At 47.2% G+C, this 25,544-nt stretch overlaps 1 protein-coding gene and 1 long non-coding RNA gene across 2 annotated transcripts in view; both read right to left on the reverse strand.

Annotated features, from left to right (window-relative positions):
• Positions 1–5,345: 5,345 nt before the first annotated feature.
• LOC125755300 (uncharacterized) lies at positions 5,346–7,724 on the reverse strand. Its single transcript, XR_007411359.1, has 3 exons — positions 7,564–7,724; positions 6,304–6,445; positions 5,346–5,625 (listed from the first exon to the last, which is right to left on the reverse strand). It is a non-coding gene; the product is annotated as an uncharacterized LOC125755300 (long non-coding RNA).
• Positions 7,725–21,922: 14,198 nt separating this feature from the next.
• NTNG1 (netrin G1) overlaps positions 21,923–25,544 on the reverse strand; it is a 308,746-nt gene continuing 305,124 nt past the window's right edge. Inside the window, exons 10-11 of the mRNA XM_049111819.1 lie at positions 22,817–22,991; positions 21,923–22,355 (exon numbers count right to left, since the gene is read on the reverse strand). Coding sequence (XP_048967776.1) covers positions 21,923–22,355; positions 22,817–22,991 — 608 coding nt within the window. The remainder of the gene's footprint in view (positions 22,356–22,816; positions 22,992–25,544) is intronic.

Raw genomic sequence — 25,544 nt, forward strand, 5'->3', positions numbered from 1 at the left:
GTCTGTCAGTAAACTACAAAATCTTGTGGTTTTTTTTTTTTTTTCCATTCTCTTGGTTAGCTGTGTTGAGGTGAGGCATGGCAAAACATGGCACAAACACAAACAGAAGAGTGTCAGTGTCCAGAGACTTTGTTTCTGATTCCATGATGACTATACAGCAAGTATCAAATATATACCTTCTAAAAAGCTTGTAAAATAGTTTGTATGGAGGCTCAACAAAGGACAGGTGAAGTAGTAGCATCCAGATTTGGATTCATGTCTGCTGGGTACCGGTGAATGCTCAATAAATATTTATTGAATGAATTCAGCGACCCAGAAATGGAGGTCATATCTCTTTTTTGATGCCTGTTCATAGATATTCCCAGCCACTCAAGCTGAAACACATTTACTAGAGTCCTCGTGCCCCCAAAACTCCACCATCACTAAAAGTTTGCTGGGGAAAGCTAGGAACTCCCTTATTTCAAGATTTTATGGTCAAATGATTCAAACTACTGTTTACTTAAGGAAAAAGCAGAACCACTCTTCCCATTCTTTGTTGGCTATATTCCATTCATTATAAAGAAAAATCAGACTATATGGAAGGCAGAGCTACCTTTTCCCCTTGCTTTTGCTTTTCACTTGGAAAGGGGGTGGTGGTCAAATGTTGTATTACACAAACTGTTTTGTATTCTCTCCTCCAGCTCTCTCTGCCTCACTGCAAATGGGCATTTACGGTCCTTGAATCTTTGGATCTGCATTAGTTCTTGGGTGCTAAGACTAGTGTCTCACAGGCAGTTCCAAAGTTATCTTTCATGAGGGGTGCCCGGCTGGCTCAGCTGGAAGAGCATGTGACTCTTGGTCCCAGGGTCATGAGTTCGAGCCCCATATTAGGTGTAGAGACTACTTACATAGACAAGAAAAAATCAAAGCAAAATAAGACCAAATCCAGTTACCTTTCATGAGAGTGCTAATGATAGCAGGTGCATCACAAATACTCTGGGGGTAGGAGGGAGGAACGATAGAAAGGCAACTCATGCAAAATGATAAAATAGCATTGTGAGGTTCTCGGGTGTTTTTTTTTTTCCTGGAGTTTTGAAGGCCATGTATGATAAATAACGCCCTGAATACCCAACCCTATAAGTTGAGCTTATGTTAGGAATAAATACCTAAATTCACGTGTATGGTTAAACCCCCAACCAGGGAGTCTCATTAGCAAACACATTAATTAGGAACCTGTTTACTTTGCTACTGTCAACAATTGTTTGTTTGAGCTAATCTATTCTACCTTCATTAGAATAAAGCAGCACCAGTTAGTGCACATTTTCATGCACTATCAAATGATCAGAAGAAATTTAGGACTCATCCAGACTTTCTATCTCTACATATCTTCTGATCATTTGATATTTTTAAGCACATGAGCAGGGCAGGTTTATCTTAGTAGGAACTGCAAATGATACTACAAATTATAGTAACCCTCCTGTGGACTGTCATTCGCTCATCATTCATTCATTCATTCATTCCTGTAATTCTGAGGATTAAGGGTGCCCAGGACAATAAGGCTTGGCCCCTGTTTTCACATGCCTTACCATCTAGTGTAAATCAGGAACGTCAGTACGTGCAATAGCGACGACCGCGACCCTGCCATCTTGCGGGTACGAATGAGGGCAGAATTGTACAAGTACCCTAAACCTCAGTGTTCTAAGCCAGCAGCTGGCAAACTACTGCCCAGAGGTCAGATCCAGTCTGCCACCTACCTGTGTGAATGTTACTGGAACACAGCCATGCCCATTTGTTTACTTGTCTGCGGCTGCTGCAACAACAGAATCGAGTGGCTGTAACAGAAAACCTCTAGCCCACAAAGCCAAAAATATTCCCAACTTGGCCCTTCACAGAGGAGTTTGCTGAGCTCTATTCCCATGCCCCCAGAATGTCTGCGGTCCCCCCAGGGTGCTCACATGTCAGTCTCGGTCACTGCCCTGAGGATGTCCTTTGTGGAACCGGGATTTTGCATGTGCCCTTTGAGGGTAGCCTCGGGAGCTGCTGGCCTCCAAACATCCTACAGAAGTGCCACTTCAACAGGGTCATCCAGTGCCGCTGGCCTTGGTGGCCTTGATGCCATAGCGTCACTGCCTCCTCTGCGCTGGCTCCTACGTCGCAAAATGTCCTAGTTGTGGGGATCCCTGGGTGGTTCAGCAGTTTAGCACCTGCCTTCAGCCCAGGGCGTGATCCTGGGGTCCCGGGATCGAGTCCCACGTGGAGCTCCCTGCATGGAGCCTGCTTCTCCCTCTGCCTGTCTCTCTCTCTCTCTCTCTCTCTCTCTCCCTCTCTCTCTCTCTGTGTGTGTGTCTCATGAACGAATGAATAAACAAAATCTTTTAAAAAAATGTCCTAGTTGTTAATGGAGAACCAGAAACTTGTCAAACTTCCGGGAGGCTGCCAAAATGGAACAGGGCCAGAGAGCCTCTTGGGGATGTCCCTAATCAAATCACTTGGGCTGGCCTGAGTGAAACTTCTCTGACTGCCCCAATCTGCCAGGATCTTGGGGACAGACAAAAATGATGCTGCATGTTCCTCATCTGCCACCCTCCATTCTACTCCACCTGCTTCGTGCCTGGGGTAATCCTTTATGATTCCTTCCGGGATCACACGAGTAGGCTCCTTTCGCTCTTGATTCCTGTTGGGTTCGGCCAATGGGAGACACTGGCAGGAGACTCGAGGACAGAGAAGAAGAGCAGGTTTATTCCCCAGGACCGTCCCTTACAGGTTGCAGATGGGCAGAGTCTGGCTCCCCTGCTCAGGTCCACGCCTCCCTCCGCCAACGCTGCCAGGCTCTTCCGGCTGTCGGGAGGGCTCACTCGCTTCACCTGTCAGGCCTGGGGAGAGGAGCTGCTTCCCCAGCCCGATACTTTACCATTCCTTTTCCCTTAACTCTTTCCACATCTTCAAACATCGTCCCTTCATTAAGTTCTCCTTAATTTCCCCCTTTGAGGGTGCCATCCGTTCCTGCTGGCAGCTTGACTGCACCCAGAGCCGTTTCCCCAAGGCACTCCCATGTCGGAGGACGACCGGGTTGGAATCAAGCCTCTTCTCTGTGTCTTAGGCTGTGGCATTGACTCTAAAGTTATTTTCCTCTTGTGGCACCTTCTGCCCTTTCTTGAAATTTGATCCAAGTCAGCGTTCTGAAAAAACTAGAGACTCAAATAGGTACATGGGGGTGGGGAGGGACAAGGATGGAGGACTTTGCCTTATTCCACTTCTTAGTAGCATCTGAGCCCCAAACCCTCCTGGCTGATTGGAGAAAGGTGCCCCCTAGCACCCTCTGTGAATTGCATCTGAGCTCCAGCTTGGCCAGATACAAAAAGGGTCAGGGAGTGGTCCCCTACTCTTATCCCTAGATAGACCTCAGGCCCGGATCTGCTCAGTTCAAATGCCCTATTTCCCCTATTTCAGAAGAAGTGCATTAGAGCATCAGGAGGCTCTGAGACTGTGTTTAATCCTAGCAGGCATGCGTAGCTGGGAGGCACCTTCTGGGTGCAGGTTCAGAGAACCCACACATGCTGTGATCCCATTATGGCCTTTGCAAGGCCACGGTACAGAAGCCGAAACAGAAAACACCAGTGCAATACTCAGTCGAGAAGGAACAGTCTGTCAGCAAGGGAAGCCTGGGCAAAAACTTATAAACACCTACCCATTCTGCTCTTAACTGTCTCTCAAGGGAACTTCAATTCTCCTTGATTTCCCAGACCGGCCCTCTGCCCTGCTGCCGGAAGGTTCAGTCTGGAGGTGCCTCTCAGGTTTGCCATTCTGACTGATTTAATTTAGAGAATTTCTCGCTCTTCACATGGCAGCAAGGGTCACGTGGCTTAGCGATTATGTTGTTCAGGAAACAGCTTCTTTACTGCTGTGGTTCTGTAACATTGTTCGAAATTTCCCTTTTTGTGCTATTTTTTTTTTTTTTTTTTTGCTCTTGGGTCTGAGATTATAAGGTCCTACCCAATAGTCTTATGACTGCATCTTGGAAAACACTCTTTTTCCCCTCAAGTTTTTGTTGCCAAAGGGGATAAGAATGTGTACCTGCACTTACAGAGTGCGTTTCTATCTTCAGAGAATTTCCCATCTCACAGAGACAAGGAGTGGGTCAGGGTTGGAAGAGAATGAGTGGGGTGTTATCTGTAGGCAGCTGTATCAAGGAGAGACAGGTCTTGGTAAAAAGAGGAGGAGGCTTGGAAGGACCCTGGGTGTCATTGCTTCTGACTTTATTTAGAATGTTGAATTCTTCCTGTAATTGGGAAATTAAGGTCGTGTCAGAAACCCTCTCCTGGTCATTGGTTTGATTCTGTTTTCCTGATTTAATAGCACTCCTATAATGGCAGATGCGTTCTACGTACATGAATGTCACAGTGCTCCATGGGGTAAGAATTGTTATCTCAGTTTTCAGAGGAACAGACTGAGGCTCAAAGAATTTGTGTCGCTGGCCCAAAGACGCACAACTCCTTAGAGGTGGTACAGCACCACCTGGATGTGAAAGCTCCGGATCTTGGCTTTTCTTACTCCATGGGGGAAGCTTAGACGGGCTTCCAGTGGGCTGATGATGCATGCCCTGCTCAGGTTTTGAGTTTGTCACAGAATTTTGAAAGAATATTGAAGAATGTGCCCAGGCCTGCCATGGAGCCCCCACTGGTCCTGACTACTGAAGGAGGGTCAGGTGTGGCCACAGTGCCATTCTCTTTTTCTTCCTGCATCTGACCCAGGTGCTTGCCATTCTCTTTCAGATTTTTTCATTAAACAAAAGTGACTTAGGGGTGTCTGGGTGGCTCAGTCAGTTAAGTGTCTGCCTTCAGCTCAGGTCATGATCCTGGAGTCCTGGGATCGAGCCCCACATAGGGATCCCTGCTTGGCAGGGAGTCTGCTTCTCCCTCTGCCCCTCACCTCATGTGTGCCCTCTCTCTCTCAAATAAATAAATAAAATCTTTAAAAAAATAAACAAAAGTGACTCAACAATTAATAATATAACTCAACACTGACAGCATTTTCAGTGAGAAGTCCCCTCTACACGAACACTGCCAACCAGATACGCGGATCCTGTCCGCCTTTTCCTGACACACTTTACTGCTGTTGGTCCCTGCTGATCCCTCCTGCTATTCTGTGACCTGGTGCACAAGGACCAAGTATTCATTTTTGTGTCCCTAGCAGTTCCTGCAATGGTGTAGAACAGAGAGAGTGCTCAATTAGTAGGTCTTTAGTGAAAGCACAGGGTACATATGGTCTGAGGACAGCGAGTAGTCAGCTTTGCTAGTGGACAGGAGGAAGAAGTAAGGCACATGGATTTTATAACTAAGAAAAGGATCTGTAAGGATTTGGTTTGAAAGGCAGAATTGGAATTCTGCATCCGTTTTATTCAGCTCTCACTGCCCCCGCCGCCCCTTCTGCCAGCAGCAGGGAGTAGGGTGAGCTGGTCCCAGGGGCGGGTACAGAAGATTCTCAGTGCCAGCTTTGATCCTTCAGAACTCCATATGACAAATTTGGTGAATATTTTTTGGACGTTTGTGCTGAAGATGATGTTGGGGCCATCCTGCCGGACTTCATTTCTGCAGGCTCCAGTTCAGGCTGCCGGATCCCATTTCAATCAGATCGGTTCTGGCCACTCTAGGGGAGGACCAAATAGAGAGAGAGCTTGAGGAGGGCCCATGTGAAAGTGGAGGTCATAATAGTGAGCGAAGACGACACCACTAAAGAAATGCAATAGTAATTGCCTTAATTACCTTGGGCTACTTGAACAAAATAGCACAGGCTAGGTGCCTCAGACAGCAGAAAAAATTTGAATTGTATTTCCAGTTATTAACATACACTTTGTATTAGTTGCAGGTGTACAATGTAGTGATTCAACACTCCCCCCAAATCACCCAGTGCTCATTGTGGTGAGTGCATTCTTCTTAATCCCCTTCACCTACTTCCTCACCACACCACCTCCCCTGTGGAAACCATCAGCTTATTCTCTCTAGTTAAGAGTCTGTTTCTTGGGTTGTCCTTCTCTCTCTCTCTCTCTTTTTCTTTTGTTCATTTATTTTGTTTCTTGAATTCCACCTATGAGTAAAACCTTAGGTATTGGTCTTTCTCTGAGTGATTTATCTCGCTTAGCATGCTTGGCCCCACCCATGTTGTTGCAAATGGCAAGATTTCATTCTTTTTTATGGCTGAGTAATACTCTATCGAACATATACACCACATCTTTCTTTATGCACTCATCCCTCAATGGACATACGGGTTGCTTCCATAATTTGGCTACTGCAGATAATGCTGGTATCAACATAGGAGTGCACATACCTTTTCCAATTAGTGTTTTTGTATTCAAACAGCAGAGATTTATTTCTCCCAGTTCTGGTGGCTGGAAGCCCAAGATCAAAGTGCGGGCTGATTTGGTTCCTGGCGAGAGCTCTCCTTGGTTTGTAGGTGGCTGGCCTTCCTCCTGTATTGTCACATGATAGAGAGAGACATCATCTTTCTTGTGTTTTTTCTTATAAGGTCCCTAAAATTCCATTCACGAGGGCTCCACCCTCCCGAGTGAATTGTCTCCCAAAGTTGACATTTAAATTTTGGAAGGACACAGACATTTGGCAGAAGTAAAGTGGTAGTGGAAAGAATAATGATAATATCAAATATTTAAGGGTTATTATGTTCTGAGCTTAAAATATATAGCGATCCATTCAACTCCTATAACAACAATGTGAGGTAGATCTAATTTTAAACCCGTTCAGCAGTGAAAACACTGAGGCACACTAAGGCTGAGTCGGTGTCCAAGACTGCACGGCTTATGAACGGAGGAGCTGGGCTTCTAGCCCAGGCCACTGGGCTCTGAGCCCCCTTCCCCCCCACAGCCAGGCTGCTGGGCAGGGAGCGTGCGTGGAACTGGACCGGCACGGGAGAGAGAGGAATTGCAGGGGCTGAGAGGATGGCCGCTCTGGGTGACGGAAAGCACCAAGCCTGGAGTCCAGGGCTGAGCTCCCAGCACCTCTCTGAGCCACGGTTCCCTCAATGGTGCGATGAACTGTCAGGTGGACAGAAGGTGGGTGGTGAATGCACCTAGCACCCTGCCGGCTGTGCGGCCAGTGCTCACTAGAAGTGGATCTGATCTGTTCATGACATCACTCCGAGCATGGGCTGCCGGGCAGGGGGCAGCCTGTCCCTCTTGCCCAGGGGGGAGCCTCCGGGCTCCGGTGTGTTCAGACGACAATGTTGCCACATTCAGGCTTGGCCCCAGGTGGTGAGTAGGACGCGCCCATCAAGGCAGTGCCTTGGCCCCGGCTACAGGGAGGGCAAACTCCTTGGACCGGTGTGTCCTGGGAAGCATTGTTTCCTTTTATTTGCCTCGTGTTACGCGCTGATAATCTGATTGCGCCAATTGGCATTTCCAACTAATGTAATTACATTTGGAAACTGTTCTAAGAGCCTATTACTAAAGAAATCAAATGTTTCTCCTCTTTATGTAAAATGGGGGAAATAATTTCCCTTAATGTTCATGCGGTGCTTGGAGAGCCTGGGCTTAAAGGAGCGTCTGCAAACACGAAGCCGCACCTCCTGCCTCACCTTGTCCGTGTTGAGAGCCATCACCGGCGCCCTGCCGGCCGCCGTGGGACCTGCTGAGCCATCGGCCACCTGGGCCACGGGGCGCTGACCTGCGAAGACAGGAAACGTCAAATGTCAAATGTCTCCTCACCGCCTCGAACAATAATTCCCTCCACAGTTACGTCAAGCGGGGACAGAGACGCCACCTTCCTTAGGTCCCAGGTAGAGGTGGGCTGGGGCCACCTGCGGCCAGTCCCCCGCGAGGCGGCCGGGCGGGAAGGCGAGGACCCCGACACCCCGCGCCGGGCACCTGCTCCTCCCTCCCGGGGGCGGGGACCCCGCAGGCCCGCGGTGCGGGGACAGCGCAGTGGCTGCGGACTCGGGTGGGCGCCGTGTCGCCGGCGGGGACCCGGGCTGAGCCGCCCGCCGGAGCGCGCGCGGCCTTGTTCTGCTCCGAGCTGCGCCCGCCGCGCCGACCGCGCCCATCCCCGAGCCCGGGTTAGGCTGGGACCCGCCGCGCCGCCCTCGCACCTGAACGGACCCAGAGCAGCCGCGTCCGCGGTGGCGGCAGGTGGCCCGGGCCTCCCGGGGTCCGCGGGTGGCAGCCCTGTCGTCGCGCCCCGAGCCCCCAGGCCACACGTGTGCACCGCGTGCCCTGTGCGCCCGCCGCCTCCTGGGCCCGCGCGAGGCCGCAGCGCACACGCCCCATCGTGGCGGAGGAGGCGGGCGGGGCTGCCCACGGGCGGGGGCGGCGGGGGCACCAGGTGGTGGTGGGGGCACGGGGCGGGGACACGAGGCGGCGGGGGCACGAGGTGGCGGGGGCACGAGGTGGCAGGGGCACGGGGCGGCAGGGGCACGGGGCGGGGACACGAGGTGGCGGGGACACGAGGTGGAGACACGAGTGGGGGACATGAGGTGGACACGAGGTGGGGACATGAGGCAGGGACAGGAGGCAGCGGGGGTACGAGGCAGCGGGGGTACGAGGCGGCGGGGCACTAGGCGGCGGGGCACGAGGTGGCGGGAACACGAGGAGGGGACACGAGGAGGGGACACGAGGAGGGGACACGAGGAGGGGACACGAGGCGGGGACATGAGTCGGCGGGTACACGAGGCAGCGGGGCCCGAGATGGGGTCACGGGGCGGGGACACGGGGCAGGGACAGGAGGCGGGGGCATGAGGCGGGGACACGAGGTGGGTATAGGGGGCAGGGACACGAGGCAGGGACACGAGGTGGGGACATGGGGCGGGGACACGAGCGCCTGGCTCCTGAGGTCGCCCTCGACGCAGTCCTGAGCCACTGTGCGGAGCAGCCGGGAAAGAAGACTCCAGGCGGCGGGCGGTGCAGGTGCAGAGGCCGAGGCGAGGCGGAGTGCGCGGGACCTGAGCGCCGCGCGGGCGGGGCGGGGCCGGGGAGGACTGGGTGGGGCCAGTGAGGACTTGGTGGGGCCACTGAGGACGTGGTGGGGCCACTGAGGACGTGGTGGGGCAGGGCCAGTGAGGACGGGGCGGGGCGGGGCCAGTGAGGGCGGGGCGGGGCGGGGCGGGGCCAGTGAGGACCGGGTGCATGCATTCCTGGCGTCACTTCCCTTTCTTGTAAGGACACACCAGGCCAACTGAATTAGGACCCCACCCTTATGACCTCATTTAGCTTTTAAAAGCCTTATATCCCAAATCAGTCATTTGGGGGTTAGGGCTTCAAAATATGAATCTCGAGGAAGCCCAGTTCAGTCCATGAGAGATGGGAATATACTGCTGCTGAAATGACACACTCCTCCTGGCCTGTCCGATGAGATTACTCTTCTAGAACAGTGCTTCTCCTATTTCCCTTCCTTCGTGCTGAAGCCAGGCATGACTGCAGCTGACGGGGGAGTGCCACGTGCCCGGCCGGCACAAAGCCTCTCCCCTGGGCCCACGTCATCTCTGCCCACTGCTGCCTCTGCACTTGGAAGTCTGCTCTTTGCCCGGAGCCTTTGGTTGGCTTCGCCGCCGCTGGCATTTGTCTTGGGTCACTCACGGCGGGAAGGTTATGGGCTACCTCTCTCACCGAGGGACCTGAGTCTACTCTCTCAGGCACTGCCTCCCTGCCCACAAGCAGCGCCCTCCCACCGGGCGCAGTGGGGCTATGCTACGGGCAGGGTTACGTATCCTTTGAGAGAGGAGTTCCTGCTTAGAACGCGGACTTAAAACACACTGAGCAATGCTCAGGATGGCCTCAGTAAGCACTTTCTATCTACTGTGTTACACGAGTGTTGCTAAGCCTCACGGACACAGTGACGCTAAGAGGTCGGGCCTGGTGTGGAAGCCAGTGGGGCTAGGCAGCCACACAGCACAGCCTGAAGCCTGAAGCCTAGAGACCTCAAGGTGCAGCGGTGGGCAAAGAAGAAAGTACTGCCCTGTCTGGGAAGGGTCAAAAAAGGAACAAGGTCCCAAATTCTTTGACACTTCTCCTAATGTGAGACAGAATCTGTGTCCTCTCCCCATGAATCTGGGCTTGCTTGTGACTGTGTTAAATGATAGAATGTGACAAAAGTGATGCTATGTGTATTCTGAAGTTAGGTCATAAAAGGTCATAAAAAAAGACCTGTGGCTTCCATCTTGTTCGCTGGAATACTAAACCTTTACATAGGATGTTTGGTTACCCTATGGCTGTTGTGCCAGAGGGGCCATGAGCAGACTGTCTGCTTGATGGTCCCAGGTGAGGCTCAGCCTTCAACAACCCCCAAAAGTATGCTAGATATCAAAGTGAAGAGGCCATTTGGGAGTGGATCATCTAGTGCTAGTTGCCAGCCCTCCATCATTTGAATCACCCCCAAGTGACATGCCAGACATTTTGGAGAAGAGGAAAGCCGTCCTCACTTGTCCTGCTCTACTCCACTAAGTTTTGGGCTGATTATGCAGCAAGAGAAGTAACTGGAGCAGGGCATCCACAAGAAGGCACTTGGACCAGGTCTTAAGGGATGAGCTCACCAGATGGACACCATGGGAAGCACACACATGCCAGGCGGAAGGAATAACATATGCAAAGGCACACAGAACATTCGAGTCTGTTGTCTGGGGAGTGGCCACCACTGGTACTCAGTTGGAATACAGGCTGGCCAGAAGATGAGGCTGATGTGACACAGACACCAGGTAAGAGGAAGTCTTACATGCCTTGCAAAGCCCTCGCGGTGCTTGATCGCATCAACTCTAAATTTGCCACTGTTCCGCAATTCCTGATGCAGTGATGACTTGTTACCCGTTGCATAACACTTGAGGTGCAGATGTATCTGTAAAGCCACTAAAGCCACTAAAGAAGCCTTTATTTCCTAAGTCATTGACCAGAAGTTTTGATTTTGCTGTTATACCATGTTAATCATGAGTGTTATTGTCTTGTCCTCGAGTGTCCATTTTGTTGTCCCCCAAAAGGAAACGCATAGGTGCCTGCCTTCTGGAGGTTGGGGATCTCCCAAGGGGACAGCTAATTCTCTGTGCTCTCAGACCACCTCTATCACCTTCTTTCCACCCCGTACTTACCATTGCCTTTTACTTTTCATTGGAACAAAAGCCCCTTCCCTCCCTAAAAAGGAGACTCCCCCATCCTGCATTCTTGTTGAGACAATTTTAGAAGCACCTTGCTCTGTGCTGCAGGATATTGTAGTGCGTTTCCATAACATATTTAAGGGCTCACTCCTTAAAACTGTCACGTCTGGAGAGCCCTAGATAAGTCAGCAAGGACACAGACGTGATCACTCTCTCCTGCCCCTCGTATTACAGGCAGCTATCAATTCCAGCTCATTTAGACTGATCCAATCCTGGCACCAAAAGCCATTTCCATATTATTACACCAAACTGGAAATTATGGAGGCTGTGTATTCCTCTGCAAAGTCTCCAATTTAGGCTTCTAAGTTAGCACTAGGTTATTAGCGATATGCATCATTATTCTCAAGATACATTCTATCTGCAAAATTTTGTTCTCAAATCCTTTGAAAGATCTTGGCTATGCTGCTCTGACTCTGCGAGGCAAGCTGCACCGTTTATGTTAATGTGCTCTTACCAGGGGCTTTAAAATTAATTTTTGATCATTGATTCCTCGCATTAACAGCCCCCTGATCCTTTCTAGGGGGCAGAGAAACATCACAGACTGAAGGCCCAGAGTGAGTTCGTGGACAAGCTGGAGTTAGGAGGATCGGGGCTTCCATGAAGCGGGACTTCACAGGGCCTCAGAGCGTCTGCGTGGAAGCTAGGCCCATGACCTGACAGGAAAAAAATGAGAATCTTATTTCTATTTTTCTTTTCGCCCGGATGCGGCTTGTTTCAGTCAAATAATTCAATTTTGGAAAAACCAGATATTCAAGTTGAGGAATGATACATGCAACCAGTTCAATTGTTTTGATTGCTTTATTGAATCAAGAAAGTAAACAAAAAAGCTTTGACAATTTACCTGGTTCACAACATTTAACTGCTTGCTCCAGAAAATCTCTAAGGTCTTTGTCCACTGTGAGATCCTATTATTTTGTCATTTTGTCAGTGGAATTAGTTGAATTTAGAGACCAGAGTTCCTCATAGCTAGCTAGAAATGCATGAGTGGGAGAATCTGGTGGAAGAAATGCTTTGCCTCTATTTTATGGTGACATTGAAAATGTGCAGCTTCAACTCACATTTCCTGAGTGTGAACCTCAGATTAAGCAGTTTCATGGACATGGTGTCAATTAATTCTCGTCATAGCCCTGTGGGGTGTGAGCCTCAAGATGCCTGCTTTAATGTGAGGTAACCGAGCCTCAGGGAAGGGGAGTTGGATAAAGTCCTGTGAGCTTCTTGGTAAATTGTAGTGAAGTTTCTAATTAGCTTAAGCCGATGGGTCTCGAGCAGAGGTACCAACTTCACATGGCACTTGTTACCCTTCAAACCCTCAGGCTCTAGCCCCGACGTCCCGAGTCAGAAACTCTTGGGGTGTGTTCCGGGCAAACTGTTCGCCTGAAGCCCTCCAGGTGGTTCTGATGCATGCTCAAGTCTGAGGACAATTTGTTCAAAGGCAAAGTGTGACAAAGACCGAGAAGTACAGATGTTCCTATCTTAAGACAAGGATCTGTGTGTCAAACTCTGAAATTAGAACCGTAACTTGGGATACATTGATCACACCTAAAGCACTGCTTGCTTTTTCAGAAGCCTACATCACAAGTTTTAATTGGGAAGACTCCTCGAATGTTTTTCAAAGGAGATGCAACCTGCAAATCCTTAGTGTACTTAGCGTTTTCTCTTCGGGTATTCCATTTGTTTCAGTTCTTCTTATTTATATTATGGAATAGTTTACTTAAATTGCATTACTTACATATGATGAGAGGGGCACACAATCAAATTTATTCGTTGTCTCGGTCATCCAGATCAGCACCTGGTACATGATAGGTGCCCAATAAATATTTGTGAATGAACGCATAGGACCCTATTAAACCAGAGTCTCCTGTGTATGTGTGTCTATACCTGCTAGGAGAGATAACACATAAATCATGGTATAAATCAGAGCTAAGTGATGAGTCAGACCATTAAGCAAGAGTAGAGGCCGTGGGGATGATTTGCCGAGATTTCTTAGAGAGGTGGAGCTTGACTTGCAGTGGGATTTTCATGGGTGAAGAAAGTTGAAAGGCATTCCAGGTTTTTCAAAAGACCTAACTAACTAAAGTCAAGAAGATGGTAATGTGCTGGGCGTTTGCAGGCCTCCTGGGTTGGAGAGGTGTGCCAGGACAACGTGAAGGTGGGTTTTGAGTCCAAGGCTGTGGAATGAGCAGTTATTTTGAAGGACTGTCGAATGGAGGGATCACAGAGGTGCTAGCTCATGAAAATCAACGTTTAAGCAGGTAAAACTTGAATGAAAGATTCAACACTTCTAATTATAGAAATTCCCAGTATGGTGTGGTATCTCTCTTACGCAGCCCACATGCACATTGTAGACTCACGTTTTGCCTTTGTCCACTGGATTGCCACACTTTGTCGCCTTCAATTCATTATCTGCATACATAGCTTATGAGAAGCAATTAAGTGTATGGAAAGAAAAATAGAGGTCAACAATGTGCTCATAAGCTACATTAATAGAAATGTAGCATATTATTTAGAATAAACATGGTAAAAATACTTAACACAGTACCCAGCTCCAGGCTTTCAGTAAAGATTCACTGTGTTGTTGCTATTACTATTATGTTTTTAAATCACCATTAGTATTCTCCTTGTTGACATTGTTGCTAATGTAAGCTTCATGTTCAGGCCATATGCTTTATGAAAAACATTAAAAGCCTTGCATTCGTTGTCCTCGAGTGTTTTTAGAGGAAGATTGGATAAGACCCCTGGCTGAAAATTTCCAGAAAAATCTGGAAATGTAGAACTGGAGATTGAAAATACCACCACCATAGTCATTAGCACTTTAGACTCTTCCTATAGTTTACAGTAAGTTCATGTTCATTAGCTCTTTTTTATTTTCACATTAACTCTGGAGGATGAATATCATTAGCCCCATTTTATAGATGAGAAAATTAGGTGTCTAGGCATTGCTGTTCACTAGAGATAGGACATAAGCCACATATGTAATTTAAAAGTCTCTGGTAGCCACATTAGAAAAGCAAAAAGAAACAGTTAAAATCAATTCTAATAATATATTTTATTTCACCCAGTATATCCAAAATATTATCATTCCAACATGTAATCAATATGAAAATCATTAAAGAGAGAATTCACATTCTTTTCTCATTTGTTTTGTACTAAGACTTTGAAATCCAGTGAGTATCTTACATTCACGGGACATGTCAGCCTGGACTGACCACATTCAAGTGCTCAATAGCCTTAGTTGGCTACTGGCTACCAATTTAGATAATGCTGGTCCAGAGGACAGAAGTGGGAATGAAAATAAATGCCCTGAATAGTCAGAATAATGCCCACGACTTAAAGAACTATAGAGACACTTAGAAAGACCTTTGCTCCTGATGTAATAATGCTTGTAAACTAGAATAACCATAAAAATGAAACAAACAAGACAAAAAAGAAAATGACTTTGTGCCTTTCAATACGAATGTGTTCTGGTGTCATATATATATATATATATATATATATATATATATATATATATGTTTTTAAATGTTAGGACAAGTATGGAAAAGAAACAGTTTGAGCCATTTCCAGCAAAATGTCTGCAATAGAGAAATCAGAGTGAGTTGTACTTCTCGCAACCCTGACAACAGAATCAGAACTTACATCATTTCAGACATTTTCAGAATCATCATACTTCAGGGGACAGAACCTGACGAATGGAGAGGGATTGAAATCTAGAGGATGTGATAACATCTTCTGATAAGCAAGTCTCAAATCAACCCCCAACTGCTATCTGCCTTTAATGGAAGTAGCCCTCACTCATTATCAATAATGCAGGCATGTGATAGTACATGCAAATATGTTGTGTGCATTAAGATGAGAATTTACATGGAAATATGTACATATTAAAACCAAATGAAAAATGATATATATCCAATTGCCAGAGTTTATTTAATTGGAACTGATGGTGAAGTATGAGGCTTTTTTTTTTTCTTTTTTTTTTTTTTTTTTTTTAATTTTTTTTTATTTATTTATGATAGTCACAGAGAGAGAGAGAGAGGCAGAGACATAGGCAGAGGGAGAAGCAGGCTCCATGCACCGGGAGCCTGATGTGGGATTCGATCCTGGGTCTCCAGGATCGCGCCCTGGGCCAAAGGCAGGCGCCAAACCGCTGCGCCACCCAGGGATCCCGAGGCTTTTATTATAAACATTTTAATGCAAATATTTAAATTACTCAGGAACAGAGATTCTCCCAAGAATTTTATTTAGAACCCTTTAGGGAACCACCAATATCCTTTCAAACCCTGAAGAAAGGTTAACCCGAGGCCCCGGAGGATGTGAAGCTCCATTGGTCTACATGCTGCCATGAGAAATGCACCAAAGTCGCCAAGACCTTTGGATCATTTGTCACTCACATTACACTGCTGCTCTGGGCCATTTTCACTTTTACTTCACACCTGGCTTCTAGAACAACCATGCACAAGTTAAAATAGCTATCTACAAAAGGGAGTAGAGATGCCCTTAACAGCTTAGGCAAGGTAAGGTGAGTATGACATGAATAAAGAGCTGATTGCTGGACAACACATGCTTTCAAATACTTTCATGTCATTTTCACTCATCACCTATCAACTATTTATTTATATATATATTTATTTATTTATAAAGATTTTTATTTATTTATTCATGAGAGAGAGAGAGAGGCAGACACATAGGCAGAGAGAGAAGCAGGCTCCCTGTGGGGGGCCCGATGCAGGACTCCATCCCAAGATCACAACCTGAGCCAAAGGCAGATGCTCAGCCACTGAGTCACCGAGGTGCCCCGACAATTTATTATTCAAAGGGAAGTTCCCTAGTTAGGGTAAATCTCAATCTTAGATTTTAGAGCAGTCATCCTTATACTTTTAGGCTTTTAAAAGCTAAAAAAAAAAGAAAAAGAAAAAGAAAAGAAAGGAAAGGAAAGGAAAGGAAAGGGGAAAGGAAAGAGGAAAGGAAAGGAGAGGAAAGAGGAGAGGAAAGAGGAGAGGAAAGGAAAGGAAAGGAAAGGAAAGGAAAGGAAAGGAAAGGAAAGGAAAGGAAAGGAAAGGAAAGGAAAGGAAAGGAAAGGATAATACGTCCTCTGCCCAGGAAAAAAAATTAATATATACACAAAACCTTACCCGTAATTTAAAGTACTTTACTGCTAGAATCCATCCACTGCCATCCCTGAATCTGGCTTGCAGTCTAGATGTAGAAAGAAATCCACTTTTAAGAGTCCCTTGCTATAATGTGTGCTGCTGGGTCTATTTGGCAGAATGAGAACCATTGATCAGAATGCATTTAGATGTGACTGCTTTCCCAATTATGAATTGTAATTACACAGGATGTAAACACGGGTTTAAGTGGTTGTAAAACTGCTCCAATGCTTGTCACACTATTAATTTAATAAACCAAATATTTAGCTGGGGTCTCCATAATTAGGCATCAACCAACTGAAGGATTCTTGCAAACGTCGACAATCCCATATTCGGCCCCATCTCCCCCCCACCCCCCACCTTCCACCCCAGGAGGGAGAAAAAGAGATGGGAAGTGATGACACTAATCTCTGCCTTTAGGTGTTTATCACACCATGAGAGCCGAAACAATTACTCAGGGCTTCACGGGGTAGGCACGACTGGTAAATTCCAACATGCTATTTCCTTGGAGAGTGTTTTCTTGCCGCGTTTCACAGGGGCAGAGGGAAAACCATTCCCCCACAGGAGCGGCCCTCCTTCCCAGCACAAATACAAACGAACAAAAATGACATTATGTTCTTGCCTGCCTGGGGCAAAAAGAATCACCTATTCTTAACAGGACTTCAGGTGTGTGATTTTCTGCCATTTTCCTTCCTTTGTTAGATTAGAATGACTGCTCTTTGTGAGCGCAAAGCTGTAATGTGGTCCTATCAGGGCAGGGCGCTGGAGGATGCACACCCGGCACATTATGTCTTTAACGTACCTTGACACCTTCTTGCCAGGCAGGAATTGCAGTCTATGCAGACAGATGTAGGAGAGGTAGTAATTATTTTTTCTCTCTTCCAGTCAGTTCCCCCCCCCCCATACAATTCATATTTCGCTAATTAGATAATAGTTAAAAGTGATGCCTCTGAAAAACTGGGACTATGTTAAGAAAATGGGTCTTATTTTTACTTCCAATTCTCTGCAGTTGGCTTCAGCCAGCCTAGCTACATCTTCAGTGTTAACATAATTAGGTCTCATGGAATAATGGCCCATTTTACCAGCTATCATTTAAGGTTAATAAAACCATCACATCATTTTAAATGTTACTACTCCATTTTAATTCATCCATCAATTAAAAACTGCTCTTGGGTGACGGGAGAAAGTAGAAGAAGGATTAGATGCCCGACTGTACAAATGTAAACACTCCCTAACATCACTGAAGTCTTCTCGATAGGCTTTTTCAGGACCCACTCTAAAAATGTGTTAGGAGCGGAATTTTTCTGCCACAATTGATCTCGAATAATTGCATATTAAAATATTAATATGACTTTTTCACAGAGGTTGTTTTCTCATCTAGCTAAATGCAATAATTTGATTTATACAAGGGATAGATCTGTTTCTTAGCTATTTGATTCTTCAGATGCAAATGAAAGATAGTATGTGAGTCACACCTTCCCAGGTGTTGTGAAGAGTAAAAGTTGTCCATGTTCCCAAGATTTTGGTGAAAATTCAAAATGTGATAGTTGGCATTCTTAATTCTTTCTGATATTATATTATGTTTGTGTGTAGTTTATGCCGGGATTTTGTCGGCATCTGTTTTAGGTAACCAAGGGGAAAGACTACCGTTAGTGGAAAAAAGTGAAAGTGTAGTTAAAAGCGAAAAGCTCTTCTCTATGGAACTGGCCCGAACTGTAGGACTATTTGTGCCAGATCAACATTTGATATTTCTTAGAAAGAAAATGGATTAGAATCTAGTCCTGATTTCCTGAGGCCAAGAAGGAATTGTTCACAGCCAGACATTTGAATCAAAATCTGGGGATAGTCCTTACCTCATTCTTAATATATCATTTTCATTCTTATATATCATTTCATTTTTTCAGTCTTATAAAAGAATGTTTTTCATTCTTATATATCATTAAGGCTGTCTAGTTGGATTTTCAAAAAACAAAATTCCTACAAATTATTTATGTTGTCTAACATGTGGCTTGGTTGCTACCACCCTTCCCATCCTTACCAAGAAGACTGGGAATACACATGGCAGGGAAGGAACTCTAGATTTCTGAGGCTGAAGCTTCAAATTGCCCCAGATGGTAAGATACGTAGAGTCCCATAAGTAACAAATATATGGAACATGTAGTTCAAACTTCCCACAGATGCTGTGCAAGCCTGTGAGCAGAGAAACTGTTGAACAGATGTTTTATTTAGTCTTCAGCAACAGGTGACGTATGACAACCCATATCCCATAGAGCACAGAGCACCCATTTCGGAGTATGGGGCCTTCACAGCCTAGTAATACTGGATCACTCAGGGTGGAGAGAGAAGGCGTTGGGACAAGAGATCTGACCTCCAGGTTGCCTCACAGCTGCCCTCTGTCCATCTCAAATTTCTTATAATCCGGTAAGGCCACCCGCAGCACAGGTCTGAGAAAAGGTGCGGGGAGCATTCAGTACAGGCCCGCGCCTTCTCCCAACCTGTGCCTTCCTGTTACCTGGGTGAGGGACCTGTGCCAACTTAGCGATTTAATTCAAGGGCACCTTGTGCAGTGTTCATGTCCGGGCAGATCCACTAGATGGGGGCCAAGACAAAAGTACCAACGGAAGCCCATGTGCCATATGGGGAAATAGTTAAAAGGTATACAGTAAGCTAACACGCTGTTGAATAAAATACGTTCCAATCTGCCACTTTGACACAAATGTTCTGGTAAGAATTGAAACCCAGGTATAGATTTACAATCCTAGCCTGCTCAGAGTTCTGTCCTGGCCCTTGGCCCCTGGCCCCTGGCCCCGAGGCAGCCCTGGTGTCTCCCTCCCACCCTGTAGCCCTTTCCTTCCAGTCCGAGCTCTGGTTTTCACTGCAAGGGGCTTCTTCTCGCCTGTGGGTGAATTCCCCAGTGTGCACTCCCGGGACCCCTTCACTAATCTACCCACACAGATTCACGGAGGGCCACCCCTTGCGCCCAGGGATGTGCAGTCCTGATGCCGCTTGCCTCTAGGAGGGGTGCACAAATGCCCTTTACGTGGGTGAAGGCCATCTGGGTAGGAAACACTAGATTTCCAACTACTAAGACCAAGTGAAAGGAGGGTTAAGATGGGCCCCTCTGAGCCAGGGCTCCTCTTTGCTGGGACTAAAGGGCTCCCTCTAGGCTGGTACAGGGTCAGAAACAAATCACTCCTGTATCAGAGTGGGGCAGTCTAATCACTGTCTTAGAAAGAGCGAACCTATATTAGCTGGTTCTATATTAGCTATTCTATATTAGCTGAACTTTCAGACAAATTTTTTTAAAAGTTTTATGCTCATTAATGGTGTTGATGGAAGGATTATCTTTTTATTCTTGCGGGAAAGTTGACAACACAAGAGCTGGGACCTTGGTGTGTAAACAACTTCGTACCCACTTTTCACCCCGATCCTGTTCTCAAAGACATAGTCTGGGAGATGGAACCCGCTTTGCAAGAATGCTGGGAAGCAGCAGAGGAATAAAAATCCACTGAGTAGGGGTTTCTTCAAAGGAATAAACCCTTTAGAAGAATTTGAGAATCCAGATTAAAAAGAACATTTCATTTCCATTTGTTATATACCTAAAAGTGAATTTTTATTAAAAGCAGATCACATCACTTCAGGAAATTCAGAAAACTATATCTAAATACATGGAACGCAAGATATTCCTCATCAATTTAGATTCTTATAGCCTCATAAAGATAAAATGCAGATGAATTGATTTAGATCAAGCCTTCATTAAATTTTCGAATTAGCTTTTGGAATCCCATGTATTGCAATGTGCAGAGTCTGATTCCTGAGCATTGTGACAAAGCCATGAGTGGATAATGATAAAGTGCATCGTTGCTAGAAATAACACAGTCTGCCTTTGGTTTGTGCTAATAAACTATAAGACAACCTAAATTCCAATTTTAATATGAGAAATCCACCTCATTATAAGTAATCTCAAACTGTATGTTATCAGCATTTTCATGTGTATTCTTTGGTGAGTCTGAAATATAATTTGCTGTTTATGCTTCTAATGTAAATCTCCAATTTCTGGTTGGCCACTCTGGCACTAAGCCAGAGCTCTAATTTATTTCCATCTTCCCTTATTTCTTACATCAAAAGAGACTGTTGGTTTGAATAACAAACATTCAATCGACTTAGACGTGGGGTGGCAGGCAGCACAGGCATTACCTGTTTACCTTTTATTGCCTTTTTTGAATTGGCTTTTCTGGGAACAAAACCAATAAGACGTGATGTTCCTTCATCTAGTTTTTACCCAGGTTATTTATCAGAAGACACCCCCCATGGTGGGGTGAAGAGCTCAGCCTGGAAGCAGGCTTCCAACCTAACACTATCACGTAGGACTTCATTGTCCGAACGACCCTGGCCTGGGCTGACAACATTGTTTTGGACTCCAAGGGATGCTGCCGCTAACACATCTGTAACCTGTCGGACAACAGCTTGCTGGGAACGGAGCACACACTCTTTGAGCCACTGCAAGACCTGGCAAGGGTTCCCCTGCACCCCTCCCCCCTTGCTGTCTTGCACAGTAATTGGCCTGATAAAAGGCAGAAACAATTTATTACGCCTTGGGTGGTACGTAAAACAAACTTTATTCTCAGGAACAGCAGTTATGCCTACTTGCTGCTGTAATATTTTGATATTTCCTCTAAATACGAAGTCTGAATATATTCAATCAAATTGCTAATCGCTCAATTTCCCTGCGACTTCCCTGGCTCTCCAGGTTGCCTCTCGTGAGTGTTACACGTAAACACTGTATTTGCAAAGATACATAGATCAGCATCCCTACAGTCACATGAGCACATCAATCTGTGAAAATAGCATGACTTAAAAAATCAAAGTCTCTTAGTACTCTGCCAACAGGCTTTGGCATGATCTTGGCAATCACTTAGATTTTTTTTTTTTTTTTTTTGCTGTTATAATTTTTCCCAAGTGGAAATAGTCTCATATTTTGCAGAAGTTGTCCAAGCTAGTGAACATCGATCCATCTTCCTGGGTACTAAAATCGTCAGCTGAATGTATTCAGTCCACATAGAAACCAGTAAAGGGAGAGTGGAACTGCTTGGTTGGCTGCTCCTCTCATCTTAAGAAATTGCAATACAAATTCCTGAAATCATTTATGCAGGAATTTTTATTCTTTAAATCTTCCAGTGTTAAAGCAACAAGAAAACACTTAGAATGTCCTTTGGTGGAATCTTATTACACTTGTTATATATGTAAACTGATATTCTTTGATGCCAGCACGATTCGTTGCCCTTACAGAGAAATCTCTGCACAATGAAACAAAACAGAACGAAAAAGAGGACAAAGTAAAATGTCAGTCTTTGCTGCTTCGAATTAGATACATTAACAGATTGTCTGGTAACACAAATTGGCAAGATTACAAAAAATCTACATCTTACAGTATTTCAAGAAAAATAACTTCATTTGAATACAAAAGGATAGATACACTTTCTTTTTGTTGTTGTTGTTGTTTCCTATAGCCACTCTTGGACGGTGGGTGTGTGCTCGCACTGGGGTGACTCAGTGCTGCTAAGATACACGGGGTATGACTGGCTTCAGCTTTTGGGGGGGCTGTTACACGTGTGCAATACTAACATCGGACAAAGAAATCTTTCAACCAACAAGGGTTACAGAGCAACGTTCACTAAAGCACAGGTTGGAGGGGGTTCGGGGCCGAAGCAGGCCAGTCTGGCAGCTGGTGGCCGGTGTCCTCCGGCCCCGGCGAAGAGCGCCCGGCCGGGGTGGGCGCCCGCGGGCTCGCAGTCGTGCAGGGCGTGCGCGGTCCTTCCAGGCCGCCCCGGGCCTCGCCGCTCGGGAGCGCGGCTGCCCACGCCGCCGGGTCCGCCCCGGACGCGCCGTCCACGCCGGGGGATATGGCTTAGTCCACGTAGGCCTCCTGACTGTGCGCGGTGCTCCAGCGGGGCGGCGGGGTCCCCGTGGCGCCGGCAGGTGCCCGCGGGCGCTGGCCTCCCTGCCGCGGCGGTCGGGGTCCGGGGGGCGGGGTCCGAGTCCAAGTCCGGGTCCGGGTCCGGAGGGCGGGGTCCGAGTCCGGGTCCGGGTCTGGGTCTGGGTCCGGGGTCTGGGTCCGGGTCCGGGTCCGGGTCCGGGGTGGGGGGCTCCGGGGTGGGGTGGGGTCCGGGCCCAGGGGTGAGGTCCGGGATGGGTCCGGAGGGGGTGGTAGGTCCGGGTCTGGGTCCGGGGGTGGGGTGGGGTCGGGGTGGGGGGTGCGGGTCTGGGTCCGGGGTGGGAGTGAGGGGGTCCGGGGTGGGATGGGGTCCGGGTTCGGATCCGGGGGCGGGTCTCTGGGTCCGGGTCCTGGGTGGGGGTGGGGGGGTCCGGGGCAGGTCGGGGGTGGATGGGGTCCGGGGTGGGGGAGATCCGGGGGGTGGTCCGGGTCCGGGTCCGGGGTGGGTGGGGCCCCGGGCCCCGGGCCCCGGGCCCGGCCGGGTGGGGCGGCTCACAGCAGCGGGGGCCCGGCGGCGCGGAGCATCGCGGCCAGCAGCAGCAGCAGCAGCGGGGGCGCGGGGCCGCGGGGCGGGCGGGCGGCGAGGCCGGCGCGGGAGCCGCATCCCGCGTCCTGGCAGCGCGGCTTCTCGCACAGGACGCCGGTGTAGGCGGCGGGGCACAGGCAGCGCACGTTGTTGTGGCACGTCCCCCCGTTCTGGCAGTGCAGGAGCTCGTTGTCGCAGACGTTCGCTGCAGGGCCGGGCCGCGGGGAGGACAAGCAGAAGCAATTTCAGGTCACCCGGTACATCACGGTTCCAGCTTAAAAAACAAGATCTCAGGGGGGCCGCTGTCCCCCCCGCCCCCCCGCCCCCCCCCCCCGCCCCAACTAAGCCCGTGACTCCCAGTTTCCAAGCCAATGTAGTTTGCTGCCTTTGTGGCTTATTTTTATGCTGCTTTGATCACATTTGTCCCTTTCGTAGACATTCTGGCTGCGACCTTGGACGCTGTCGTCGCCCGTTTCGGGCCACCGGGCACAAGGGAATGGGAAGCCCTGGTCGGCCAGGTGTCCTTCCTCCGTAGAAGTGGGGCCCGTTGGGGCCTCCTGCTTCTTTACAGGACAAGTGCCCGCTCCTAGAATGCGGGGTCTTAAAGCCAGATGGATGGTAGTTCCCACGCAAAGCAGTATTGCTAAAATGACCAAGAACCTCGGAAGGGGTGGGCCATTCTCCCTGCAGGTGCATGCGGGAAGGCAGAGCCAAAGGGGAAGCATGAGGGCGGGGGGGGGGGGGGGTAGGGGGGCAGAAGGGCGGGAAAGGGGCTGGGTGGACGACGGGGGGGGGGCAGGGGGCGGGAGGGGGTAGATGGAGGGCAGGGGGAGGGCAGGGGAGGGCAGGGGGACTGGGGGGGGGGGCAGCATGCTCCAGGCAGGCGCAGCCACATCAGAAGAGAGAAAGTGGTTCCATGGGAGGAGAGTGAGGACGAGCACTCAGTCACATTTGCCCCTGACAAGCCTATCAGGATATTCATTGCCTTGTAAATGTGGGAAGTCGAGTCCAAGGTTACCTTGATTTCCCAGAATAATAAACAATGCGGTGATGAGACCCTGATTACCAGAATTTCACTATGTCCGTCAATTAATAGAATCGGTTTGAATAAATCAAGCAAGCAATTCCAGATACTAAAATTCATTCATGGTCCCTGTCATCTAATTTTCATCTCTAATAATTACTTATTTCAAAGTTCTGGTTATCCTCATTAAGTCCATGTCTCCTATTCTTTTAGATAATCAAGGTTTCACTGATTTAGCAGAATGTTAAATAGAACCCAGGGAAATTAAAATAACAACAAAGAGTAAAAGAGCCAAGAACACTTCCCAGCAACATATGCTGCTTAAGCACTTAATATATAGAACCACACTCTGGAGTGAGGGGTAGGGGCAGAGCAGAAAAGGTAGATTTTTATAAATTATAACATTTTTCATTTTTAAAGGATGTCATGGTTAAATTTCCCCAGGGGTACCACATGAATTAAACACACACACACATACACACGTGCACACACACACACTTAATATTACTATCAAGGTGCAAAGTATTAAAAAAATTTCCCAAGTAGTAATTCAATAGAGAATGTTACTTGTCCATTAATCATGTTCAGTAGTCATGTCACCTTCAAAAGACACTTCCTAGACACAAACGTGCCAATGCCCTGCGTGCAAATGAGCTGAGGAAAGATGGTAGTGGACGATCCCGGAGTTAATAACAAAGTGCCCTAAACGGGGCCTTGTTTTACCTTCTTCCACAATAATTCCTTGGCGACCTCTAAGACAGCTGCATAATGTATTGGTACAATTTTCAAAAGTACCCACACTTGCTGTCTGTAAATGTCAGAAGTGACTATTGAGGCCTACTACATCCTTCAGGCTCCAAATATTGACATACAAGGTGGTGTTCCAGAGGTTCTAATGATTATATAAGCTGTCTCTCAGTGGGTGGTAGAAATCTTGAATATTAGACCCAAATTATAGTATTTTATGCATCATGGTTAAAAATGTCAAGAGCTGTAGCTGTGAGGCAAAATCTCCAAGTGTAGAGTGGTTAAACTCCTGGTCAAAACCGGTTGTTGTTAATTTGAGAAACATATATAGGTTTTCAGCATATTTTGTTTTGCTTACACTTCAGGAAATATGCTTAATTGGGGTAACATGGAATAACTAGATCCAAATAACTGTTCCCATTTACAGTTAAAGATTCTCAGCATTTCTTGTTCCAGGCAGCACATTGCTGAATGGGATATTTCCTTTCATTTGGGCACTAGAGGTAGGAAAATATCTGTTCTATCAATATCGATAATTGCTTGCCTTGAATAATTGAGAAGAAATCAATAGTTAATTAAATATTGCTCCCCCTTTTTAAAAAAAAGCTATTTTTCTTCTTGGACTTGAATGTAAATCAGTTGTTGAACAGAGCTTTCTCTTTCTTTCTTTCTTTCTTTCTTTCTTTCTTTCTTTCTTTCTTTCTTTCTTTCTTTCTTCTTTTTTTTTTCCAAGAAGCTGGTGATTAAGTTAAAATCCAATACCTTTCCTACATTTAAATAATCTGCTGTTGATGTTGGTGACTGTGAGAAATTCATTAACTATGCAAGGAACAGATATAACAAAAGGATTAATAATATCATGGATTGGAGAACTACACTTTTTCTGCAAGAAATAAACAGAAAAATCAAATCTAGAATATATTTCATTATTTAGAATTCACTATAAGACTTTCTACATTTAGACTCCTGATTGTGCTATTCAACAAA

This window comes from Canis lupus, chromosome 6 (genome assembly GCF_003254725.2).
Source record: "Canis lupus dingo isolate Sandy chromosome 6, ASM325472v2, whole genome shotgun sequence".
Classification (NCBI taxonomy): Eukaryota; Metazoa; Chordata; class Mammalia; order Carnivora; family Canidae; genus Canis; species Canis lupus.